The sequence below is a fragment of the Aquarana catesbeiana genome, linkage group LG03 (assembly GCF_042186555.1).
Source record: "Aquarana catesbeiana isolate 2022-GZ linkage group LG03, ASM4218655v1, whole genome shotgun sequence".
In the NCBI taxonomy this organism is placed as follows: Eukaryota; Metazoa; Chordata; class Amphibia; order Anura; family Ranidae; genus Aquarana; species Aquarana catesbeiana.
Genome location: NC_133326.1, coordinates 183750379 through 183776674, shown reverse-complemented (window position 1 = coordinate 183776674; position 26296 = coordinate 183750379). Strand labels below are relative to the sequence as shown.

At 39.2% G+C, this 26296-nt stretch overlaps 1 protein-coding gene across 2 annotated transcripts in view; it reads left to right on the top strand.

Moving 5' to 3' along the window:
• The window catches only part of PHTF2 (putative homeodomain transcription factor 2), a 250240-nt gene that overhangs the window by 159551 nt on the left and 64393 nt on the right, over positions 1-26296 (top strand). The window contains exons 6-9 of one of the 2 annotated variants that reach the window (XM_073619588.1): positions 3916-4081; positions 9434-9598; positions 16999-17209; positions 21275-21433. In XM_073619588.1, the coding sequence (XP_073475689.1) occupies positions 3916-4081; positions 9434-9598; positions 16999-17209; positions 21275-21433 (701 nt within the window). The remainder of the gene's footprint in view (positions 1-3915; positions 4082-9433; positions 9599-16998; positions 17210-21274; positions 21434-26296) is intronic. The other variant, XM_073619589.1, reaches the window with a different exon arrangement.

The following is a 26296-nucleotide window of genomic DNA, read 5'->3' as shown; positions in this document are numbered from 1 at the left end:
AATGCCTACATGTACTGTGACATACTAAAGCAGAGCATGATCCCCTTCGGAGACTGGGCCGCAGGGCAGTATTCCAACATAACGACCCCAAACACACCTCCAAGACGACCACTGCCTTACTAAAGAAGCTGAGGGTAAAGGTGATGGCCTGGCCAAGCATGTCTCCAGACCTAAACACTATTGAGCATTTGTGTGGCATCCTCAAACAGAAGGTGGAGAAGCGCAAGGTCTCTAACATCCACCAGCTCTGTGATGTCGTCATGGAGGAGTGGAAGAGGACTCCAGTGGCAACCTGTGAAGCTCTGGTGAACTGCATGCCCAAGAGGGTTAAGGCAGTGCTGGAAAATAATGGTGGCCACACAAAATATTGACACTTTGGGCCCAATTTGGACATTTTCACTTAGGGGTGTACTCACTTTTGTTGTCAGCAGTTAAGACATTAATGGCTGTGTGTTGAGTTATTTTGAGGGGATAGCAAATTTACAAAGCTGTACACTCACTACTTTACAATGTAGCAAAGTGTCATTTCTTCAGTGTTGTCACATGAAAAGATATAATAAAATATTTAAAAAAACATGAGGGGTGTACTCACTTTTGTGAGATACTGTATATGTGCGGAGTGATAAATGCAATGGCCGCAGATGACTAGCCCAGTACAGATGGCATACCTGAGCTCATCACAATTAGGGAGTACAGCGGGGCAAAAAAGTATTTAGTCAGCCACCAATTGTGCAAGTTCTCCCACTTAAAAAGATGAGAGAGGCCTGTAATTGTCATCATAGGTATACCTCAACTATGAGAGACAAAATGTGGAAACAAATCCAGACAATCACATTGTCTGATTTTTGAAAGAATTTATTTGCAAATTATGGTGGAAAATAAGTATTTGGTCACCTACAAACAAGCAAGATTTCTGGCTCTCACATCTTCTTTAAGAGGCTCCTCTGTCCTCCACTCATTACCTGTATTAATGGCACCTGTTTGAACTTGTTATCAGTATAAAAGACACCTGTCCACAACCTCAAACAGTTACACTCCAAACTCCACTATGGTGAAGACCAAAGAGCTGTCAAAGGACACCAGAAACAAAATTGTAGACCTGCACCAGGCTAGGAAGACTGAATCTGCAATAGGCAAACAGCTTGGTGTGAAAAAATCAACTGTGGGAACAATAATTAGAAAATGGAAGACCTACAAGACCACTGATAATCTCCCTCGATCTGGGGCTCCACGCAAGATCTCACCCCATGGGGTCAAAATGATCACAAGAACGGTGAGCAAAAATCCCAGAACCTATTGAATGACCTGCTGAGAGCTGGGACCAATGTAACAAAGGCTACCATCAGTAACACACTACACCGCCAGGGACTCAGATTCTGCAGTGCCAGACATGTCCCCCTGCTTAAGCCAGTACATGTCCGGGCCCGTCTGAGGTTTGCTAGCGAGCATTTGGATGATCCAAAAGAGGATTGGGAGAATGTCATATGGTCAGATGAAACCAAAGTAGAACTGTTTGGTAGAAACACAACTCGTCATGTTTGGAGGAGAAAAAATGCTGAGTTACAACCAAAGAGCACCATACCTACTGTGAAGCATGGGGTTGGCAACATCATGCTTTGGGGCTGTTTCTCTGCAAAGCAAACAGGACTACTGATCCGTGTATATGAAAGAATGAATGGGGCCATGTATCGTGAGATTTTGAGTGCAAACTTCCTCCCATCAGCAAGGGCATTGAAGATGAAACATGGCTGGGTCTTTCAGCATGCCAGTGATCCCTAACACACCGCCTGGGCAACGAAGGAGTGGCTTCGTAAGAAGCATTTCAATGTCCTGGAGTGGCCTAGCCAGTCTCCAGATCTCAACCCCATAGAAAACCTTCGGAGGGAGTTGAAAGTCCGTGTTGCCCAGCGACAGCACCAAAACATCACTGGTCTAGAGGAGATCTGCATGGAGGAATGGGCCAACATACCAGCAACAGTGTGTGTGTGACAACCTTGTGAAGACTTACAGAAAACATTTGACCTCTGTCATTGTCAACAAAGGATATATAACAAAGTACTGAGATGAACTTTTGATATTGACCAAATACTTATTTTCCACCATAATTTGCAAATAAATTCTTTCAAAAATCAGACAATGTGATTGTCTGGATTTGTTTCCACATTTTGTCTCTCATAGTTGAGGTATACCTATGATGACAATTACAGGCCTCTCTCATCTTTTTAATGGGAGAACTTGCACAATTGGTGGCTGACTAAATACTTTTTTGCCCCACTGTATGCATGTTTAACCTGTCTGATTTAAACTTCAGATTTTTAGGGTTTAGTGTTCTCTTTGCTATTGACATCTGTGGTGTCATCAAGTTAAAATTAGAAGAACTCTAAGGCCCTAAAGTCTGTTTTTGCCTCTGAACTTGGCAAGGGATATAAAAAAGGTTATCAGATTATTTCTTCCGCTGTAAGAAAACATTTTTTGTACAGTTGGCTTAAGCTGCTCATAAATAAATCATTATTTTGTCAGTTTAGCAGGGACTGACTGAATTTTAAATCTGTAGGGGTGCTCGAGCTCTTACTTTCTTTTTTGGGCCTCCCTAGGCCTTTTTCTTCCTCTGCTTTCTCTCTTCCTTACTTCATCCTGTTCTTTGGTATTTTATGGTCCTACATGTTTTCTCTTTTTGCACTATGCTATAAAGTCTGTGAAATGGTGGTCCATTTTCATAATACCAGAGGTGATTTTTCTTATCTACTTATATGGACCCCAATATCATTGTTTTCACAAAATGTGTACTGTTTAGGTATAACCCTTTGTTGTATTGCTCCTTTTGATGGAAACAAAGAAAATATATTTACCTTTAAAACCATCTGTGGCCGTTCCTGCTGGCTGATTGTAAAAAAAAAAAAATGAACCATCTAAGGCCAGCCTTAAATTTCAAACCACTCCTAATTTGTCCAGAACTGGTGCGCTTCGCGACTTCAGAGAGCTGAGTACTTGATTTTAAAAGTAGCCCAAATCTTAATCGCAGGATCTGCAGTTAATTCCTGAATCAGTTGGGGTCAAAGTGCATGGTTTGTACAATCGTAAGAGATTGCATCAATTGTACCTGCAGCAAAAAGTGTTTGCTGTCCAAAAGAATCTTCAAGCAGGACTATAGTTTGCCATTGAAAATATAGTATAAGCAAAGGGCAGGCCTTCTGGAACCATGTGCCTGGGCTGATCAAAGATCAAGTTGTTGCATCCTCTGAATCAGTTGGATTTTTTTTTATGGTTTCCATTTTTATTTATATCTATGAATAATTGATTCTGCATTAAAGCAGATGTTTTGAAAAAATCAAGGGGACCTGGAAAAAAAGCTTTTGAAAAAATGTGCTTCTCTGAAGAGACTTGCTGCTTGGCACCTTGTGTTGCCTAAGCAGCCTGTGCAAGAAGATGGTTTTAAGAATTTCTTCCTAGATTTAGAATGGGATATTTAAAGGATTGGTACAGTATGTGTAAACATGTTTAGCTTATTACAGAATAAAAATTTTATATTAAGATGCCATTCATCTGTAGCTGTACTTTATTAGCTTGTTACCTTTTTAGATGTCTCTTGCAGTGCTGCTAGATGTTTGGGTTATCAAAATGTGTCATTTCTAACTTCCAGACAGCTCATTTACCATACAAGTAGAGTCTGAAGTGTGGGCTGTATTGCTTAAAACCACTATCTGCAATTTTGTTCTTTTGTGTATGTGAATACTTAATTTCCAGTGTATTTCACAAACCGTTGCTGGACAAAATATTTGTGATTTTTTTTTTTTATAACTGTGTACGTTTGTGCACATATATTTTATTATGCATTCAAAGACTGTTCTATTGTGTTTTTCTCTTTATCAAACAAAACATATTTTAAAACCTCTCAAATCTTTGTTTGTTCTGTAGTTGCCTCAGTAGTTCTATATACCATTTCACCCGGGCCCCACTGTGTACCCTTTACTGAAATTATTGGACCAATATGGCTCATGCTTCTCCTTGGAACAGTGCATTGCCAAATTGTATCAACAAGGACTGTTAAATCGCCTCCGGTTATAGGTGGAAAAAGGAGAAGGTAACAGAAGTCATGTAAAGCATTTCAATCATGCATGATTTTTTGGATTTCAACTAATGCACTTTTAGTGTGACAAATGGCCTTTTGGGTGATCTATAGATAGGAGCATCAGCTAATTGTGATAGCCTAGTCTTTTACATACAATATGCTATTTTTGCCATGCATCTGAACTGTATTTAAGGTAGTTTTTTATCCAAATTTATATGGCATCTTAGGCCATTCAAAAGGTTCCTTCACTTATCTTTTGCTGCTTTTAAAAAATGAGTGTGGTTTTTATGGATGCATTCATAAACTAGCCAAATATATTTGACACATTTTGTAGTTGAATATGGATACGTGATTTTCAGATGTTTGAAATTTAATTCATTTTCTTTAAAACTAGTTCTGAGCTTGTAATATGCAGTTAAGTAACAGGTGTGTTTAGTGCATCGGATGTATCTGCCCTGTGACTAATTACTTGAAACATCTTAAATGCAAACAGGTGTTTAATATGTCCTAAACAATAGGAGTTACGTGTTTTATTAACACTGCATAACAAGTTGGGTCATCAAATATTGCCCTAGTTACATAACATCCTATGGAATAGGAATATGGATGGAGTCTACAAACTAGCAACTTCCTCTTTGTTATGGTTATAAATTAAAATTAATGACATTTAGGCTACATTTTACACATGTGATTAGGTAAGAACAGTGGATTCCTGTGGCAGGAATCACAGGTGTATAAGCACAGCTGCTGTCAGGAAGCCTGTACAAATGAATGACAGGCTGACAGAGGCTTCATCCATCCACATGTAGTTGCACATTGAGCAAGATAAAGATGATTCAAATCTTGTCCTTCGTCATCTCAGAGATATTACAATCATCTGATACTTGAAAGATCAGTTGCTGCGACAACAAACCTCCCTGGCCTTGAGCTCCTGCAAATTGAGTAGTCATCTCCGATCCATTACATCTCTTGGAGTACGTGGGCCTTCTCCTGGATGCCATTGAAATCAAGATCTTCTGCTTTGGGAATTGACAGAGCTGAGGTCGATGGTATCTACTCTAGTAGTGGTTCCATTTGATCATTTTCACTCAAGAGTTTTGCAATAGAATGTTCTCAGACCATGGGGACAAATCTGGACAAGGTGATTTGGTTACACCCTTGAACCTAGTTCTAGGTCATAGTGGCTTCTGTCCCCAGCATTGTCAGCAGGTAGATTTTTTTTCTTCCCTTATGTTGTAAGGTTATCACAATGGATGCCATTCTTATGGATTGGGGTAGAGTTTTGCAGCCCTCTGAATGTGCAGGGTTGTTGATCTTTAAAGGAATCAATGCTTCCAATCAACATACTAGAGTTATGAGCATTTTGTATGTCATTACTTCACTGGAACCCCCTTCTGACCTATCATGTGGTCTGAATACATTGGACAACACCACAACTGTGGCCTTTATCAACCATCGAGGGGAACCAGCAGTGTTGCAGCATCAGTGGAATTAGTCTATCCTATCCTGGGTTTTCATGTTCAAGTATTTCTGTGGTGCATTTTTTCGGGTTGGGAATCTGATAGGCAGCTTTTAGGCAGACAAGGTCTGCTCCTGGGGGAATGATCTCTTAAACAGGAATGTGTTCTGGGTCTGGGTTGGGGATTACTGGATGTAAACTGGATAGCTTCACAATTCATCAAAAAGCTAGACAGCCTTGTCTCTAGGAGATGTGATCCCTCAGGGGATACTGCAGAGGCACTAGTGTAGCCTTTGGATCTGTATTCCATGATCTATGTTGTTTTCTTCCAAAATGCCATCCCCTCATCAAAGGATTGAGGCCTAGGCCATTCTAGTCATGGAGAGTGTGGTATGTCAACATCGTTCATCTGTTAGGCAGCACTCCATGGCCTTTACCAGATGTGAGCAGGTCTGTTATCTCATGGGCTGATCCATAGATGGTTTGAATCTTGGCCGGTTTATCGGGGACAGGCCGAAATTCGAACAATGTGTGGGCAGGCCGATTGCACCATAGTTGATCGGTCAATCGATCAACTTGGGTACAGCCAGTATGTCAGATTTTTCATGCTATTAGCAGTAGGTAGCAGAACACAATAGCTGCGTGGGAGGGATTCCCCCATTAACACTCACTGTGTTGATGGGGAAATCGAGAGATATCAGCATGGTTGCAGGAAAGAAAATTGCTCCATCTATGGTTGGCCTTAAAAATAATTCCTGTAAGGTTTTCATCGAAAATACTTATTTTTACTGGTGTGAGCCTATGGAGGTTTTCTTTACTGTGCCTTCTCGGTGCACTGGTTGTTTCCTTGAGTTGGCGTTAGACCAAACTTTGGCCCTTAGTACTATCAAGGGTTAAGTGTCTTTTTTTTTTTTTTTTTTTTTTTTTTTTTTTTCTTGAGCCGCTACTTCGGACAAAAGAGTTTTGAGTTATCAGCATTGTCCTGCAGAGATCCTCATCTGATCTTTACATAACGATGAGATTGACTTGAGACCAAGGATTTTCTTTTTACCCAAAACGTACTTTGCTTTCCACCTTAATGAGAATATTAATACTTACTTTCCAGATGTAGTGAGGGCCATTGGGGTTTACCTTTTGGACAATTTGGGCAGATGGATTCCCTGACTTTACTTTGACTTTTTTACAGTTCACATTTCGCAATTTATCTTCAGTCAGATGCTAACAGAATCTATTCTTTGTATTAAACTATGGAACAAAAAAATTCCACACAGAACTGTAACATAACCAAGAACTTCTCCTGAGCACGTCCTAGAAGAGTGGAAAGATAATGCACCTTTTTTGCTTCTGACCTCCCTTAACATCTCCCCCCTTTCCGGTCAAATTGCTTCCCGCCCCCTTTTCCAGAACACTTTTTACCTGATACCTGCTGTAGTCATCCCTTTCCCCGATATGTCCTGCTGTCATTACAATCCTTTCCCTGATATTCCCAGCTGTCAACACTCCCTGATGTTCCTTCAACTGTCACCACATTCTTCTCCCTAATATTTCTCCTGTTATCTCGTTTCTCACCCTGATATTGCCTGATTCCATTACATTCCTTTCCCTGATATCACTTTTCGAAAAAGCGAACACTGGTGTCCCTTCAGAAGGTGGGGGGGGGGGGGGGGGGCGGGTTTGTAGTCAGTAATTTACAATGTAATAGGCTGGGTATAGTGGGACGGATCCCTTTTGATCCCAGGTAAATTTTGGCCTGGTTTACCTGGCTTTTCCCCCAATTGAATTCAGGAAACTCTCCAAGTACTAATGCCTTCCTGTTAAAAATTGCACTGCATTTGTCTGGCCTAGGGTTGGGAAGCGTAAGGCGCTCTCAGGAATGCCCCTTGGGAATGGTGTCCTAGGGGTGCCAGAAAAACGTTTTGGCCAGGAGTACCCCACAGAAAAATGAGAAGGTACCATTGCCCACTTCTCAAAAAGCCTGTAACCTGACTGTCTGCTTGGCTTCAATACTGAATCACTAACCCAGAACAAGCATGCAGATTTGGAGATCTGTAAATTCGTTCTGCATCTGCATACTTGTTCAAGGTCACTGGTTTCAGCATAATGGCCAGGTGATTAGCTTTTTCAGGAGATCAGCAATGGCACCCTGTTTCACTCCACAACAAGTTTACTTTAAAGATTATGTAATAAAATGGAAATTAGTTTAGGAAAGAACTGAAACAATTTAGTCAATGGGTATGAAGTGTAAATCTAGGTATAGTGACTTTTGATCTGATTTAAATACTTCAACTCACTTCACACACAAATAAATCTTCCCCTTTTTCTGTACGTGTTTTTATAAGTTGTTAATGCTGTCCTCACACATACCTCCGTTTTATGCATTTACAACTTCAGCTGTAGTTTTTATTTGTATTTGGGATGTTCTTTTGTTCTACTTCACATACAGGCAGTCCCCAGGTTACAAACAAGATTGGTTCTGTAGATTTTTTCTTCAGTTGAATTTGTATGCAAGTTGGAACAGGTACATTTTTTTTTTTTTAGGTGTAACTCCCAGACAAAAAAATATTTTTAAGTTAGCATAGGGAAGTGTTAACTGGCCATGCAGTGATGTGGGATTGCTGACAGGTCCGCTGGACAATAGGTGGCTACATGCGATGAGCAGCAAGATGGCCACCCGGCAGTTTCCTGCACTGGTGTGACATCACATTGCCTTCGTTCTTAAATCGGTGTTCTGGCCTACCCCTCCAAAAATTAAAGGTCAGCAGCTACACGTACTGTAGCTGCTGACTTTTAATATTAGGACACTGCATGTCCTGGAATCCAGCAATGTCGCCACCCCAGCCGATGTTTCCAGGTCCAACGAAAGTGGGGACAGGGTACCTGTCAAAAACAGCAAGCAACTTCTGATGTACCTCCCTGCAGCGAGGTCCAACGGAACTGGGGACAGGGTACCTGTCAAACAGATACCCGCTCCCCCAAAAGGTGCCAAATGTGGCACCAGAGGGTGGAGGAATCAGATAAGCAGAAGTTCCACTTTTGGGTGGAACTCTGCTTTAAGTACGAGTCATATGTAAGTCGAATGCTTGTAACTCGGTGACTGCCTGTATTTGAGTTTTATGTTATAAATGACAATCCAATTTTTTTTCCTGATACCGTCAAAGATAAATAATGGTAACATACCACTCACTACTCCCCCCCATGAAATAGAATTTTTTCAAACTACCCAGTGGAGGATTATTCTTATTCATTATAGATTTTTAAATTCTCAGATTGAAATTGTGTTTGTGGGCATTTAAAGGATCCAAATAAATGGGGTCTACCAGGTGACTTTTTTTTTTTTTCATTTTTTTGTATCATGCACTCAATGACAGGATATTCTTTTTATCTCATGGAAAAGGGAATATGTGATGTTGCACTCTATCAGTTTGGCTTTTAAACTGTAGGACTGTGGCTTTGGCACAAGTGTTTAGATCAATTGTCTATGAATATTGAGTATTCCCCAACTCCATCAAACAGTACACTGCTTTTCTCCATTTTAGACATACTCCGGGAGCCACAGAACCCATGACGTTTTATTAGAGTAGTTTGGATGTGACAACCAAAATCTTTTAACATTATTCGTACAGCATCAGTGGTGTTGTTCCACACCTTTTTATTTAAATTATTTTATATATATCCCTTTAGTGTCACTGACAGCCATTTATACTGCTAGTGATGTTAGCTGATTTGTCTATCTGTAGATTGTGTATTAACTGGGCATAAGGTTACACAGTGGCAACCAAAGGGCTTTATGGCTTATTCATTTACTTTAAAAACATCAATACATCTAGGCCATAAATCATTGTTTTACTGCCGCAATGCAAGTCAATGATGAAGGTCCTTCGACTTTTTGATCTCTTCTGCTGAAGGAAATTAAGAAAAGCAGCACATTTGGAAGTACATAGGGAAGGCGATGGCTCTAGTACAACAGATAATACACAGGAGGGAACTTTGCAGAACTACGGTACAAGCTCCTCTTACAGTATTGGCACAGTCTTCAGAGATATCTGGCATGCTGCTTTCTTTTTATCAGGGTTTGTATTTTTTTACAAGCTATGTATTTCAGGAGAGATGCAATATTCCTTTTGGAAATCACTGATATAGTTTCTGGGTCCTCCACAGAAATGTGAATTATAGTGGAACAAACATTCATTGCAAAGTGAGGTGGATAACTTGGACAATACAATGCAAAGTTATAATTGCATGGGCTCTGCCAATGAATCTTCTAAAATATCGTCTTCATTATAAATTGGTAATTCTTTGTCAAACCTAAAGACAAATTTGTAGAAGAAATACATTTGGCCGTTGATTAAGAAGATGATATTCAAGAATGAGCGGAAGACATTAGTTGGATTATTTAGGTATTGGATCTTGAAATTGTATCTGTTTAAAAATTTAAGTGTCTCGGAAACAGGAAAACCATTGGCAAAGCATCTCATACATAGTTTATGGCTGACAGGTTTAGATGTAATTTCTGTGAGTAGGGAAGACTCCTGACCCAGAAGAAGGGATATTGCGTGCCTCATCGATGTTGTCCTGTGTCTTCATCATATAATGATGTAGCTTGTTTATGCCTGTGTTCTGCTAACATAAGTGCTCAAAAAATTCTGATGTTTTTGTGATTTATACTTTAGCTCCATAACTCCACATGGTAATAACTTTTTTCCCAATATATTGCAGTTTCGTGATAAAAATGCTGAAATGATTAACACATACAGTTTTGAGATATTAGGAGGAATTTGTTTATTTAGGAGATGACCTGCAATCTGTTACCAAGAGGTGTGGGTTACTTGCAACGGTTGACTGCTGTTAAGTATTAGTTGCTCTCCCTTTATACATTTCATAACACAGAATTGTATTTTGCTCTTTATATGCCAAAACATATCCTTGGCAAAACAAATTCTGTCCTCCTCAAATGGTAATCTGTGGTTTTCCCAATTTAATTTAATTTTATTTTTACCTTACAGTGCCTTGAAAAAGTGTTCATACCCCTTGAAATTTTCCACATTTTATCATGTTTCAACCAAAAACGTAAATGTATTTTATTGGGATTTTGTGTGGACTCTATTTACTATTTGTGACTTCTGAAGGCAATTTTTTCCACTAGATTTTAGTTAGGGGTATCAGAGTAAAGGTGGCTGAATACAAATGCACACCACACTTTTCAGATATTTATTTGTAAAAAAAAATGTAATCTCAGTATAAATGCAGCTGTTCTGTGAAGTCCTTAGAGGTTTGTTAGAGAACCTTAGTGAACAAACAGCATCATGAAAGCCAAGGAACACGCCAGACAGGTCAGGGATAAAGTTGTGGAGAAGTTTAAAGCAGGGTTAGGTTATTAAAAAAAAAAAAAAATATCCCAAGCTTTGAACATCTCACAGAGCACTGTTCAATCCATAATCCGAAAATGGAAAGAGTATGACACAACTGCAGGACTACCGAGACATGGCCGTCCACCTAAACTGACAGGGTGGGAATGGAGAGCATTAATCAGAGAAGCAGCCAAGAGGCCCATGGTAACTTTGAAGGAGCTGCAGAGATCCACAGCTCAGGTGGGAGAATCTATCCACAGGACAACTATTAGTCATGCACTCCATAATTCTGGCCTTTATGGAAGAGTGGTAAGAAGCAAGCCATTGTTGAAAGAAAGCCATAAGCAGTCCCGTTTGAAAGAAGCCATGTGGGGGACACAGCAAACATGTAGAAGAAGGTGTTCTGGTCAGATGAGACCAAACTTGAACTTTTTGGCCTAAAGGTAAAACACTATGTGTGTATATACCTGGTGTTGACTGCGCTACCTCCAATAATGTGATATCAAAACCACCACTTTATCCAAATCAATCATCTACATATACATCGGTGATTGTTCACTATCACTTAGTATCACCACTCAAAAATACCCACACAAACTGCACCCCAAGTGGGCCATGTGTAGAATAGCACCAAGGAGGTTAGATGGGGTGACCCCAAAAATGGGGAACCTGAATAAAAAAGTGACAAGAAAGAGAAAAAAAAAAAAAAATATATATATATATATATATATAAAATGAAAAAAATATGAATTATAATAAATATAAAATAAAGAAGAAGTGAAATGTGACTTCTGCTTCCCCGGCTGAGTGCATTCCACCTGGCACGCCGTTGAACGGGATTGGTGTGAGTGCTTCCCGCTAGATAGCCTTGCTGGCTCGCTGCCTGGTGCGGTTTCGCCCTCCTTCCCTCCTCACATGTGCCTTGATCTGACGTTGGGGGCGTGGTTGTGGCGGCGCTCCCTATATAGGCTTCTCCCCTTGGTGGGCCCCCTACACAGATCCATTCTATTTTTTTCGTTTGACATCATGCATCACGAGATCTTATCTCTCTCACTTATCCATAGGTAATCAAACTTTTTTTAATTTCTCACTCACCATTGTTTTTTTCATCCCTTTATTCCTTTTTCCTTGTCACTCTTCCTTCACTCTTGCACTTACTTTCCATATTCATTTTCACACCACCCACATTTCACTTCTTCTTTATTTTATATTTATTATAATTCATACATTTTTTTTCATTTTATAAATGTTTTTTTTTTCTTGTCACTTTTTTTATTCAGGTTCCTCATTTTTGGGGTCACCCCATCTAACCTCCTTTGGTGCTATTCTACACATGGCCCACTTGGGGTGTAGCTTGTGTGGGTTGCTGGAGCCCCTCACGCCCCCTCGGCTTCTGGCAGGGGCGCTTCTGGCTGGTCTGGGACTTTTCATGGCCACACTACCATTGCGCAGATTCACCAGTAAGTATGTGGGTTGAATAGCCATGTGGGGGGGTTCTCCCATATTGTGCAATTGCCCACATGATCCCTCTAGACTATCTTATTATGACTTTTTTCTTATCCTAGATGACATACATGGTATTGCTCCTGACGAGTGGCTCTAAGGCCTCGAAACGCGTAGTGCTAAGAACTACCAAGTTGTGTATATATTCATGAATTCTTTATGGCCGTTCCTATTTCATGTTTTTTATTTTTGTACCTGTTTTAAGCTACGCTTTAGTGCGTTAATACCCTGTAACAGGTATACCCTATTATGTGTATAACTATTCCCTCCTTTACCTGTTTTAAGCTACGCTTTAGTGCGTTAATAACCTGTAACAGGTATTTTCTCTTTTGTATACAATGATTTTCTTCCTTTACCTTTTTTAAGCTACGCTTTAGTGCGTCAATGACCTGTAACAGGTATTACTATGTGTATAATCATGCATCAATTTTGTTTTTGCATAACATGTAATAACTCCTTGTTGAAGTGTTAACGAAAATGAATTGTGTGGTTCTCATGAACTGTATATACTTTGATATTTGGCATAATGCAATGAATTAAATAAATAAAAAATTCTATGGCAATTTGAAATCAAATTAAAAATTGTTTTTAAGTTAAATGAATTTTTCCTGCCTCCGTGTGCTTCATGCAAAGTCCCGCTTTTTGTTCTCCCATTTTATATGTAGATAATTGTTTTGGATAAAGTGGTGGTTTTGATATCACATTATTGGAGGTAGCGCAATACCAGGTCAACACCAGGTATATACACATCTCACACATTTTTTCACTTGTTGGAGGAATTGTTGTTTTTTTGACCGCAGCAACCAGGGCCTTTAATTTAATTTAAAGTTTAAATTTTATTTAATTTTTATTTATTGCGTTTTTTCATTACCGAACATATATAATTGTGCCGAAGGCACACACATTATATAAACACTATGTGGCTGAAAACTAACACTGCACATTACCCTGAACACACCATCCCCACTGTGAAACATGATGGTGGCAGCATCATGTTGTGGGGATGCTTTTCCTCAGCAGGGACAGGGAAGCTGGTCAGAGTTGATGGAAAGATGAATGGAGCCAAATACAGGGCAATCTTAGACGAAAACCTGGTAGAGTCTGCAAAAGACTTGAGACTGGGGCAGAGGTTTACCATCCAGCAGGAAAACAACCCTAAACATACAGCCAGAGCTACAATTGAATGGTTTGGGCCATTCAAACACATGAATATGCTTTGATACAGTCAAAGTCCAGACCTAAATACAATTGAGAATCTGTGGCAAGACTTGAAAATTGCTGTTCACAGATGCTCTCAATCCAATCTAACAGAACTTGAGCAATTTTGCATGGAAAAATAGGCAGAAATGTCACTCTCCTAGATGTGCAAACCTTGTAGAGACATACCCAAAAAGACTTGCAGCTGTAATTGCAACGAAAGGTGGTTCTACAAAACATTTAAACCAATAAATCATTTTCCTTCCACTTCACAATAATGTGCCACTTTGTGTTGGTCTATCACATAAAATCCCAATAAAATACATTTACGTTTTTGGTTGTAACATGACAAAATGTGGAAAATTTCAAGGGGTATGAATACTTTTTCAAGACACTGTAAATGATGATGAGGCTTGACTTAACAATATTCAATGTCTTAAGTTGGTGGCCCTTTGAGCATGTATGCACAACGCAAATAGGTTTGCTTAAAAGGATTTGGTCACGTGGCAAATTAAGACTATGGTTACTACACTTATTTACATTTCTCCATATTTTGCTGTAAATTTTATCAGAGTTTTTGAGCACCTATATTTTTATGTGTGTCCTTTTTTTTTTTAATTCTATTTATTTTCTTTTTTTTTTTTTTTTTTTTTGTTGCTTTCATTAATGTTGCGCAATAGTTTCAACATGTTTAATAATGTGACTATCATTTTATTGTGGACTATTCACATTTACCCAAGCCATGCTCTATAGCAGAATTTGCGAAAAAGCCAACATACTTACAAACTTTATAAAACTACATTTAAGGTATAACTTTACACTAACATAACATATATCGAATGCTAATTTTTATCTTTTTTTAATCTAAAAATTACAACATTTAATACAATGTGGATAGTAGTATTTGGTGAAAAATGCTCTATAGTAACATAAACAATTTAAACACTTCACCTAATTTGTTATTAAACAAAAACCTGTTTAAAATTGTAATGGAGACTGACATGGTAAAAAATCAACCAGATCATAAATAACAAAACACTTATGGACTAATTGAAGAACAAATCATGCTTTTCATGCAATGAAGTTGGCTTTTTTTCTTTTACTCATATCTTAATAGTAAGCCGATCCAATATTGGACACATATTTATACAAAGTAAAGCACAAAGGCTGGTTTGGGCTTGATGGTCACATCTTTCCATAAACCTGATATATATATATATAATTTTTTTTTTTTTCCATTTGCAATTCGACTACATTAACACACATTGGATATCAATTTATTATACAGTTGATATAAAAAGTCTAACACACCCCTGGTAAAATGTCAGGTTTCTGTGATGTAAAAAAATGAGCCAAAGATAAATCATTTCAGAACTTTTTCCACCTTTTTAATGTAACCTATAAACTGTACAACTCAATTGAAAAACAAACTGATATCTTTTAGGGAGAGGAAGTAAAAATAAAAAAAAATAAAATAATGTGGTTGCATAAGTGTGCACACCCTCTTATAACTGGGGATGTAACTGTGTTCAGAATTAAGTAATCACATTCAAAATCATGTTTAATAGGAGTCAGTACACACCTGCCATTATTTAAAATGCCTCTGATTAACCCCAAATAAAGTTCAGCTGTTCTAGTAGGTCTTTCCTGACTTTTTCTTAGTCACATCCTACAGCAAAAGCCATGGTCCCCAGAGAGCACCCAAAGCATCAGAGGGATCTCCTTGTTAAAAGGTATCAGCCAGGAGAAGGTTACAAAAGAATTTCCAAGGCATTAGATATACCATGGAACAAAGTGAAGACAGTCATCAAGTGGAGAGAATATGGCACACCAGTGACATTACCAAGAACTGGACGTCCCTCCAAAATTGATGAAAAGACGAGAAGAAAACTGGTCTGGGAGGCTGCCAAGAGGCCTACAGCAACATTAAAGGAGCTGTAGGAATAATGTGGCAAGTACTGGTTGTGTGGTACATCTGACAACAATCTTCTGTATTCTTTATAGATCTGGGCTATGGGGGTAGAGTGGCAAGACAGAAGCTTTTTCTTCTTCGAAAAAGAAAAACATCCAAGCCTGGCTACATTTTGAAAAAAAACATCTGATTTCTCCCAAAAGCATTTGGGAAAACATGTTCTGGTCTGATGAAACCAAGGTTGAACTTTTTTGGCTATAATTCCAAAAGATAGGTTTGGCACAAAAACACTGCACATCACCAAAAGAACACCATACCCACAGTGAAGCATGGTGGTGGTAGCAGCATCATGCTTTGGGGCTGTTTTTCTTCAGCTGGAACAGGGGCCTTAGTCAAGGTAGAAGGAAGTTCCAAATACCAGTCAATATTGACACAAAACCTTCAGGCTTCTGCTAGAAAGCTGAACATGAAGGGGAACTTAACCTTTCAGCATTAGAACAACCCAAAACATACATCCAAATCAACAAAGGACTGGTGTCACCAGAAGAAGATTCAAGCTTTGGAATGGCCCAGACCTGAATCCGATTTGAAAATCTGTGGGGTGGTCTGAAGAGGGCTGTGCACAGGAGATGCCCTCGCAATCTGACAGATTTGAAATGTTTTTGCAAATAAGAGTGGGCAAATATTGCCAAGTCAAGATGTGCCATGCTGATAGCAACATACCCAAAAAGACTGAGTGCTGTAATAAAATCCAAAGGTGCTTCAACAAAGTATTAGTGTAAGGGTGTGCACACTTTTATGCAAGCATATTTTATTTTTTTTATTTTTACTTCTCTCCACCTAAAAGACTTCAGTTTGTTGTTCAACTGAGTTGTACAGTTTATAGATCACGTTAACCCTAGGTTCACATATGTGCGATGCGGGAACCAGCGAGATTACGGTGCTGGTTCCCGCATCACATCCCTCCTGCAGGCAGTTCACAATGCCTTCTGTGAACCGCTGCGGATGTTGTTAACAAAGTTAGTGACGCCCCCAGTTTAGTTCACAGATCACAGCGCGAAATGTGAACCTGCACAGGAATCGGCTCACATAGGTGAGAACACCCATGCAATCCAATTCTAGTGTGGGAAAAACAAGTCCTTGCACTATTTTCTGTGCGACTCCAATACGAGTTCAGCCATACAACTGTATGGCTGAACTCGCATTGCTCAGAGATCGCATGTGATCGGCACCTGTGAGCTCTGAGATCACACGTGCGAATCACATGCGATCTCTGAGATCTGATATCGCGCTAGTGTAAACCCAGGCTCAAGTTGGAAAATGTTTTGAAATGATCTATCTTTGTCTCATTTTTTTACATCACAGAAACCTGACATTTTAACAGGGGTGTGTAGACTTTTTATATCCACTGTATAAACAAACTTTTCATAAAATTAATTTCTTGTGCAATTTTTTCTCTGAGAAGCCAAGCCTTTCAGAATGTTTAACATTGACCACTTTTTCACTTCAGTTCAAAGAAGTCAAAAAATTCTATCGACAAATCTACAGAAACTGACAATGGTTACGTATCATTAGAAGGGAGGTTGACAGGTAAAAGCAGTGAAGATGGGGTACACATTCATGAGCCTCCTAGTGAAACCGTCCATTCTGAAGAGACCACATGGGCAGCAGGAACTACCAGGACTCATCAAGCCAAGCCTATATACAACAAAACCAAAATCGTAAGTCAATATTGATTATTTTCTTAATGTATGTTAGTAGGTTTTGATTTAGACGATATAACAGGTATTGGCAGGATATTTTGATTTTCAACAGCTGTTTAAAGTTAATATTAAAGGCAATTTTCTTTTACCACAACTGACAATTGCACAGTAATGCGACGCTGTCTTTAAACAAAATTGATATAGTTTTTTTTTTTTTTTCCCCCATGAAAAGAGCTTTCTTTTGATGGTATTTGATCACCTCTACGGTTTTTACTTTTTGCGCTATAAACAAAAGGCTGACAATTTTGAAAAAACAAACAGTTTTTTACATTCTCGTATAATAAATATCCAAACAAAATAACAAAACGAATTTATTCATAATTTTTAGGCCAATATGTATTTCTTGACATATTTTTGGTAAAAAATAAGCAATAAGCGTATATTGATTGGTTTGCGCAAAAGTTATAGCATCTGCAAAATAGGGGATAGATTTATGGACTTTTATTTTATATATTTTTTTGTTTTTACTGGTAATGACTGCGATTTTTAGCAGGACTGCGACATTGCGGCGGACAAGTCTGACCCCAAGTGACACTTTTTGGGGACCAGTGACATTTTTACAGTGATCGGTGCTAAAAAAAATGCATTGATCAATGTATAAATGACACTAGGGGGTGATCAAGGGGTTAACTGTGTTCTCTGGGTGTGTTCTAACTGTGTGGGGGATGGGCTCACTGGGACAACTGAGATTGCTGTTCCTGATCACTAGGAACAGCAAATCTCCATGTTGTCCCCTGTCAGAACGGGGATCCGCCTTGTTTACATAGGCAGATCCCCGTTCTGCCTCTCTGTGGAGCAATCGCAGGAGTACACCGGACCAGTGCACCCACAGTATCTATTACATGAAACGACGTACAGGTACGTCGTTTTGCACAATAGGGCCGACCTGCCACGGTATATGTACTGTGGCTGGTTGGCAAGTGATTAAATAACAAACATGTCATACTTACCTACTCCGTGCAGTTGTTTTGTACAGAGCAGTCACGATCCTCCTCTTCTGGACCCTACCTCCTGCCAAGTGCCCCCAAAGCAAGCAGCTTGCAATGGAGGCTTCTGAGCCATGACTGTTTGTGTCCATTCACACACAGAAACTGCAACTTGTCCCTACTCCCTCTCTGTTCTGGAAATAGAAAAGTCCTGGATAACCGCACTCCATCAAAAAAGCATCTTTATTGGGTATATAAAATCCAAAAACGCAGACAGGTAGCAGAAGTAGACACACAGGGGATCAAATCGCTAACGCGTTTCACAGCATCTTTGGATGTGAAATGCGTTAGCAATTTGTGTCTACTTCTGCTACCTGTCTGCATTTTTGGATTTTATATACCCAATAAAGATGCTTTTTTGATGGAGTGCGGTTATCCAGGACTTTTCTATTTCCATTATCTTGTGCACAGCCAGCACCCAACTCTGTTTAGTAGGACGGCAGCACCCTGAAAATACGGAGTCTTATAGAGCGGCATTCCTCATTAGTTTCTCATTGCCTGGATTTTCCCTCTCTGTTCTGATTGGCTTACTGGCTGTGATTGATGGCAGTGGGAGCCAATGGCTCAGCCAATGAGGAGGGAGAGTCCCGGGAGAGCCGAGGCTCTTGTGCACATTGCTGGAGGAAGATCGGGTTTAGGTAAGTATTAGAGGGCTGGGGGAGCTGCTGCACTCAGGTTTTTTTTTTTTACCTTTATGCATAGAATGCATGAAGGTAGAAACCTTGAGCCTTTAGAACCATTTTTAAAGCATGCTTTGACCTAAAGGAGATGTCATTTTGGAATTTAGTATTGGACACTGAAAGGTAAATTTGTAATGTACATAGAAACAGGATCTTTGTGTGTTTTAGGCTGGCCATACATGGTCCAAATTTGAAAGAATTTTCTTTCAAAAATCAGAAAATGTGTGCATTTTGTGATCCGATGGTGCCATCATTGATTTCGAAATTCGACCAACCAAGCCTAAAGCCCCGTACACTATTAGATTTTCTGCAGATTTTTGTCTTCAGATTTACCAAAACCATATAATATGAGGTCAAACCTTAATGCCGCGTACACACGATCAGACTTTCTGCCAACAAAACCATGGATTTTTGTTAGAAGGTTGTTGGCTCAAACTTGTCTTGCATACACATGGTCACATAAATGTTGGCCAACAATTACGAACGTGGGAACGCGGTGATGTACAAGACGTACGACGAGCCGAGAAAAAGGAAGTTCAATAGCCAGTGTGGCTCCTTCTGCTTGATTCCGAGCATGCGCGAACTTTTGTGCGACGGACTTTGTGTACACACGATCGGACTTTCTGACAACAAAGTTTTGTTGGCGGAAAATTTGAGAACCTGCTATCAAACATTTGTAGGCGGAAAGTCCGACAGCAAATGTTCGATGGAGCATACACACGGTCGGACTTTCCGACAACAAGCTCACATCCAACATTTCCCATCAGAAAATCCGACCGTGTGTACACGGCATAAGAGTTTCAATTTGTATGCAATCAGGCAGGCCCTTGCACTACATGGTTTTGGTAAATCTGAAGACAAAAATCTGCAGAAAATCTAATGGTGTGTATGGGGCTTTAAATTGCACCTCAAGCTGCTACAGAAAATAATTTTCGTGGCTGAGAATCTTCTTTTCTATCCAGGAATTTTCTTTTCTTGCACATGCGCATTTCTTTTTTCAATTATGTTTCCCGCACGATTCTCCCATCATTGATTAGAAAATTGTTCATTTTTCAAAAAATTTCCAACATGTCCGATTACTCAAATTTGATGGCCGCAAGAAAATCAGCTGTTGCTGCAGCCCGCTAATGGTGCGAAATATGAATGAAAATTCTTAGATAAGATTTTCGAAAGAAAATTCTTTTGAAATTCGACCCATGTATGGCCTGCCTTAGTCCCTTGTTCTTTTTCATACTATGAAGAAGGCTATAGCCGATATAGCTCTCTTTCCTCTAATGCATTGTTTTTTGACAAATTCAATAACTGAAGGTTGGAGCAAATAGACTATCCTAGGCATATGTTGCTAAACCAGAGGGAAAGTTTGTCATTGACCTTCTCCCTTTTTTTTTTTTTTTTTTTTTTTTTTTTTTTTTAATTTTTTTTTTTTTTTAAATCAAAATCTCCTCTCCCAGTCCCCCTTAGACACTTACCTGAGCCCGATCTCGATCCAACGCTGTGCCCGTCTGCAGCAGTGGGAGTCATTGGGCTCTGTTGCTGTCAGTCAAATCTTGTGAAGACAGGGTGGACCGAGCAACGCTTTGTGTGTCTATAGACAGACCTAGTTTAGCTTGGAATCAAGCCTGTACAACTCCCCCCCCCATAGCAAGTGGCTTGCAGTGGGGGCACTCAGAGAAAAGGAGGAGTCAAGGTCACTGGCAGTGGACTCCAGAAGAGTATGTTTGGGGCCACGCTGTGCAAAACCATAGCACACAACGGGTAAGTATAACATGTTTATTATTTAATAGAAAAAGAAAAATTATAACCAGTTTAAACACAGCTGACCCTGGTGCTATGTTTCTAGTCTATGTGCATATTTAAGGAGATCTGCTAACGTATGTGTCACTTGTACAAAGGATTTTTTAAGAAACTTTTTGTGCTTGTGAGTTCCTTTTACTGTAACCTGATTTGTTGCCCAGTCGGTGTCTGGGAAATGGATACTAATAAACCAAGGCATGGGCAGAGAATGTGTGTAGATGTCAGCCAGTCAGTGTGTTTTTTATTTATTTATTTTTTTTACATACTTCACATGTACGCATTTGGGTTGTCCAAGTTTTTGTCTATTTCAATGCTGGAGGGAGGGGAAGAATGGCAATGCTGTGACTTGATGCTGCCGAAAATCTTATTTCACCCCTGATCATTTGGCCTGAGTGCAGTCTGTGGATATCCTTAAATATGAAAGTTGTCTGCCACTGTAGCCCATTCCGGCCAGATCTGATGAGGAACAGTCTGTGTTAGGTTTGTAAAATTAACCAAACTTTCACTAGTTTATGTGTGTGTAACAATCAAAACCTTTCTAATGAAATGTGAATCTTGTTCAGGATGCGCAGAGATCCTTGGCTAATGTTTCTGATGAGGTTTCCAGTGAAGATGATCCCAGCACAGGATATGTTGCACGGCGTAACATGGATCGGTCTCATAATGACAGTACGCTCAGAAACAGAAAGTCTCATCATTACAAAAAGCACTATACAACTGAGGTATGACCTTAGTAGTAGTTACCCAAATCCCTAAAATTTTTTTGAAAATGGAGTATGTTTAGGCATGTGTCAGGTAGCCTTCTCATTTCTTTATTGTGACCTATGAATTTTCTTTTGGACAAGACCTCAGATTGTTTAGTAGTGGTTTAGAGTTTTGTTTGGATCATCTCTCTTGTTCCTTTTATAAAAGCTACAGTTTGTATGAAGTAGGAAATGAACTTTCATTATCATTTGCAAATATTTAATAGGTATGTGATGCCATTAAATAACTTAGATTTTTACATTTCTAATCAGTTATGTGTGGTTTATGGCAGAAAAGTAAAAAGCCCTTTAAACTTGTGCTACTTGGACTGGCACTGTTTTGTTTGAATTTAACATCAAAGACATCTGATTAATTAAGCTTGAAAGTTTTTTTTTTTATTCACTCTTGAATTTGTTATTATGATTTAATATTACAAGGCTTACATGAATGCCTGTGTGGGAACTTTATACATACAGTACATGCTGACTGCACAGCAATAAATTTCAGTGGGTATAAAAAAGAATCACCCCCTTTTTAAAATCACATGTTGCTTTGCAGCTTGAAATAAAGACAGTTTTTGTTTTATCCAGCTGTATTTACTAGTGCAACTTATAACATCCAAGTGGAAGATATGACGCCAACATGTCAGGAAAAAATAAAAAAATAATTGCTGAGTTGAAAAAAGGATCACCCCCTTGTCAGTATTTTGTTGAACCACCTTTTGCTTTAATTACAGCCTTTAGTCTGTTGGGATATGTCTCTACTAACTTTGCACTTCTAGACTTTGCAGTATTTCCCACTCTTCTTTGCAGAACTGCTCAAATTCAGTTAAATGTGATGGTGACAGTTTGTGGACTGCAGGGTCCCTATATAAACACAAATATGTGTACTGCACCCAAGTGTAAATGTGCCATCAACCACCTAAAATATGATAAGTATATTGTGTAAACAATATGTGTTTTACCGTTTGTCAATGTGTATATACGATGGCAAAGCATCTACTGCGTCAGTGGTGCAAACTGCGAATGCACCACCAACAGAAAAACGGGGATCTCACCCACAGAAATTCCCCGCTAACAATAAAAGTGACATCAAAGAAAAATACAACACAGGTGGTAAATGTCCAAATTAAAAAATTAAAACATTCCTATATTATAAAAGTGAAGCTCCAGAATAGCAAAATATTCATACCAACAGATGTACATACAAAAAAAATATATAAAGGCGTCAAAAGGTTGTCAAAGGTGTCACGTTTCCTTAAGAGGATGTGACTACAGAAAGCCGGTGAAACTCTTCCTGGTTACGGTGTTGGAGGTTGTACTGAACACAGGATCGGTGGGGACGTCCCACCCAGGATAGGAGCTCATCCACCTCTAATGATACACGCTTTCTACCCCTGTAGGAGTGCCAGGAGCTGGTGAGTGGGGACCCTTAAGGGGGATCACAAAAGTCACTGAATGTCTTTGGAGCACACAAGTCACTTAGATTTACATGAACATTTTTTGTTATGAACATTATTGCCATTTTTGGAGCTACACCTATATTTTCGTTCACTTTTTGGCTCATTTGATGTCCTAAAAAAATTTTTTACATATTTTTTGTATGTACATCTTTTGGTATGAATATTTTGCTATTCTGGAGCTTCACTTTTATAATATAGGAATGTTTTAATTTTTTATTTTTTAATTTGGACATTTACCACCTGTTGTATTTTTCTTTGATGTCACTTTTATTGTTAGCGGGAAATTTCTGTGGGTGAGATCCCCGTTTTTCTGTTGGTGGTGCATTCACACAGTTTGCACCACTGACGCAGTAGATGCTTTGCTATCGTGTATACATACATATTGACACACGGTAAAACACATATTGTTTACACAATATACTTATATTTATCATTTTTTAGGTGGTTGATGGCACATTTACACTTGGGTGCAGTACACATATTTTGTGTTTATGTAGGGACCCTGTTCCCATTATTATAGGGAGCGCCACTCTCCCCATACCTTTTACTTTTTTACTTGTAGACACCCCCTTCTAGGGGGTGCTATTAGGGGAGGCTGCATACCTACCTTTCTATCCTAAGCATGGAGCTAATCCCATTTCCATTCTATAGTTTGTGGACTGCAGTCTTCAAGTCATTCCACAGATTTTCAGTGGGGTTCAAGTCTGGGCTCTGACTAAGCCATGCAAGGACATTCACCTTTTTCTCCTTCAACCACTGTGTGGTCATTTTTTTGCTGTGTGCTTTGGCTCATTGTCATGTTGAAAGGTAAATATTCTTTCCATTGATAGCTTTCTGGCAGAGGGCAGCAGATTTTCCTCAAGAATTTGATATTTTGCCCATTAATTTTTCTTCTATCCCAAAACATGCTCTAGTCCCTGCTGCAGAGAAACACCCACCCCATGACAGAATATGACCACCTCCATGTTTTACTGTAGGAATGGTGTTATTTGGCTGGTGAGCTGTATTGGATTTCTGCCAGACATATCATTTGGTGTTGAGGACAAATAATTCAATTTTAGTCTCATCTGACCTCAACACCTTTTTCCATGTGGCTTCAGAATCTTTAAGGCGCATTTACTGTAGGGTGGTCAGATGAGACAAAAAATTAATTATTTGCCTCAACACCAAACTATATGTCTGGCAGAAATCCAATACAGCTCACTATCCAAATAATACCATTTCTACAATAAAGCATGGAGGTGGTAGTATCCTGTTATGGGGGTGTATCTCTGCAGCAGGGACTGGAGCACTTGTCAGGATAGAAGGAAAATGGATGGGGCAAAATACCATCATTGAAACCCCATTGAAAAATTTTACTGAACTTAAGCAGTTCTACAAAGAAGAGTGGGCAAATATTGCAAAGTCAAGATGTTAGTAGAAACACAGCCCAACAGACTAAAGGCTGTAATTAAAGCAAAATGTGATCCCACAAACTACTGACCTAAAGGGGGGGTGATCCTTTTTCCAATTCAGGGATTCTGCCTTTAATTTTTTTTTTCTGACATGGTATTCTATCTTTCACTTGGATGTTATAAGTTGCACTAGTAAATACAGCTGGATAAAACAAAAATTTCCTTCATTTTAGGCTGCAAATCAACAAAATGTGGTTATTTTAAAGGGGGTGATTCTTTTCTATACCCACTGTGTGTGTGTATGTATGTATGTATGTATATATATATATATGTGTGTGTGTGTGTGTGTGTGTGTGTATATATATATAATCAATGTTTGATAAGATTTATGTATTTGCAACCCAAGTTTACGCTAATGGTTATGTGCTCAGGAGTTCTGTACAATTAACGCAATTACTACATACTTTATCTGTAATCTTTAAAAGCCAAATTCACCCAAAGTAATATTTCAAATGTGAGTGAAGGCTGGTGATTTGAAGCTTGCAAACAAGCAAATCACATTAGTTCAGCAAGCCAAAGGTGAGATATGGGCAGAACATTTTCATTACTACTAATGGCCATTGTGAAGTTTTTAAAATGATACGTTTTCACATGCTTATTGTGAAAGCAGTGTGCCATAAGTCAGAAATAACTTATGTTTTGGGGCCTAAAGACATTGCATGGTGGTTAACACTATGACCGGAAAACAACACAAATGTGCCAAAACACTACTCTTTCCACAAAGCTACTTCCCTGAACAGATGAGTTTTAATTGTGAGGATTAAAATGTAAGTTACCAGGGGCATTGGTCATCTGTTGTCCAAAAATGTGCATGTAAATGCTTTCTTCAAACCTTTAGATAAATAGTGTCTAGTGTATAAAATTCAAAATGTCTTCCTTCTCAATAATTGTCCAAGTTGCCACCGCTGAAAGGTTTTGGGACTTGTTCTATAAACATGACATGCAGTTTGTGAACCTGATGGTTGTGATGTTTTGCAACTGGTTTATTTTCTTCGCTTGTTGTCTTTTTGTTTGTTTTCTATGACCAGTTTTATATCACCCTGATGTTTTTTAAATGTTGTGTAGAAAGGGTTAATTATTTGCCTATATATGCTTATTAACATTTATGATTGTATACACACTTATCGATATTGCAATTGTAGTACTCTATAATACAGTGTTATTTTTGCCAGTATGTGCATTAAGGACGACTTCTCTAAGAGTAGCACCACTTCATTTTCCAAGGGGGTTACTGAGACCTTGCGCCCTGCCTTTTCCCTTTTCTGCCTGCTCCCTCAACTGGTAATGGCTCATAGCCCTCACTCAATTGGCACAACTTCGCAGTTTCACCATGATGCCTGGGTTCTCGGCAACCTACAATGCATGGCACAGAAAACCCAGCAGCAGAGGTCAGAGTACTTCTCTGGAGACCAAATTTTACAACACATGACAGACCACAAGAACTAAGTAAAAGTATCAGATGGTGCTGCTAGCTCAGGCTCCGCACCTGCCTGCAGGGAGAGTGGCAATTTTACTACACAGGGCCCTAGAACCCTTTGTTCAGTTGATTACCTCCAACCTGACTCTTTTTGCTTTCCACTTGCCATTCTGCCAACCCATTGGTCACACTGTCTTCCCCTTATTTTTCCAGAGACAACATTTTTGTCACAGCGCCAGATTTCATGGACAGAATCTCAGGCCTCTTCAGCCTCCCCTCCTGACTCTGGAGATAGACATGTTCTCTGGAGGAGGTAGTTGTTGAGGTTAATTTCCCCTGCTCTTTCCCCCTTTCTAAAGATCCAGGTCAATATGAGATGCCTGTAAAGGAGATTTCATCCAAATTTAAGGATTCATTGCTACTCTGTAAGCTTATGCTTAGCCTTAGAGCAGCCTGATTCTGCACACCCCAAGGTCTCTAGCATGAGGTCCTTTAAAGTGGAGCTCCA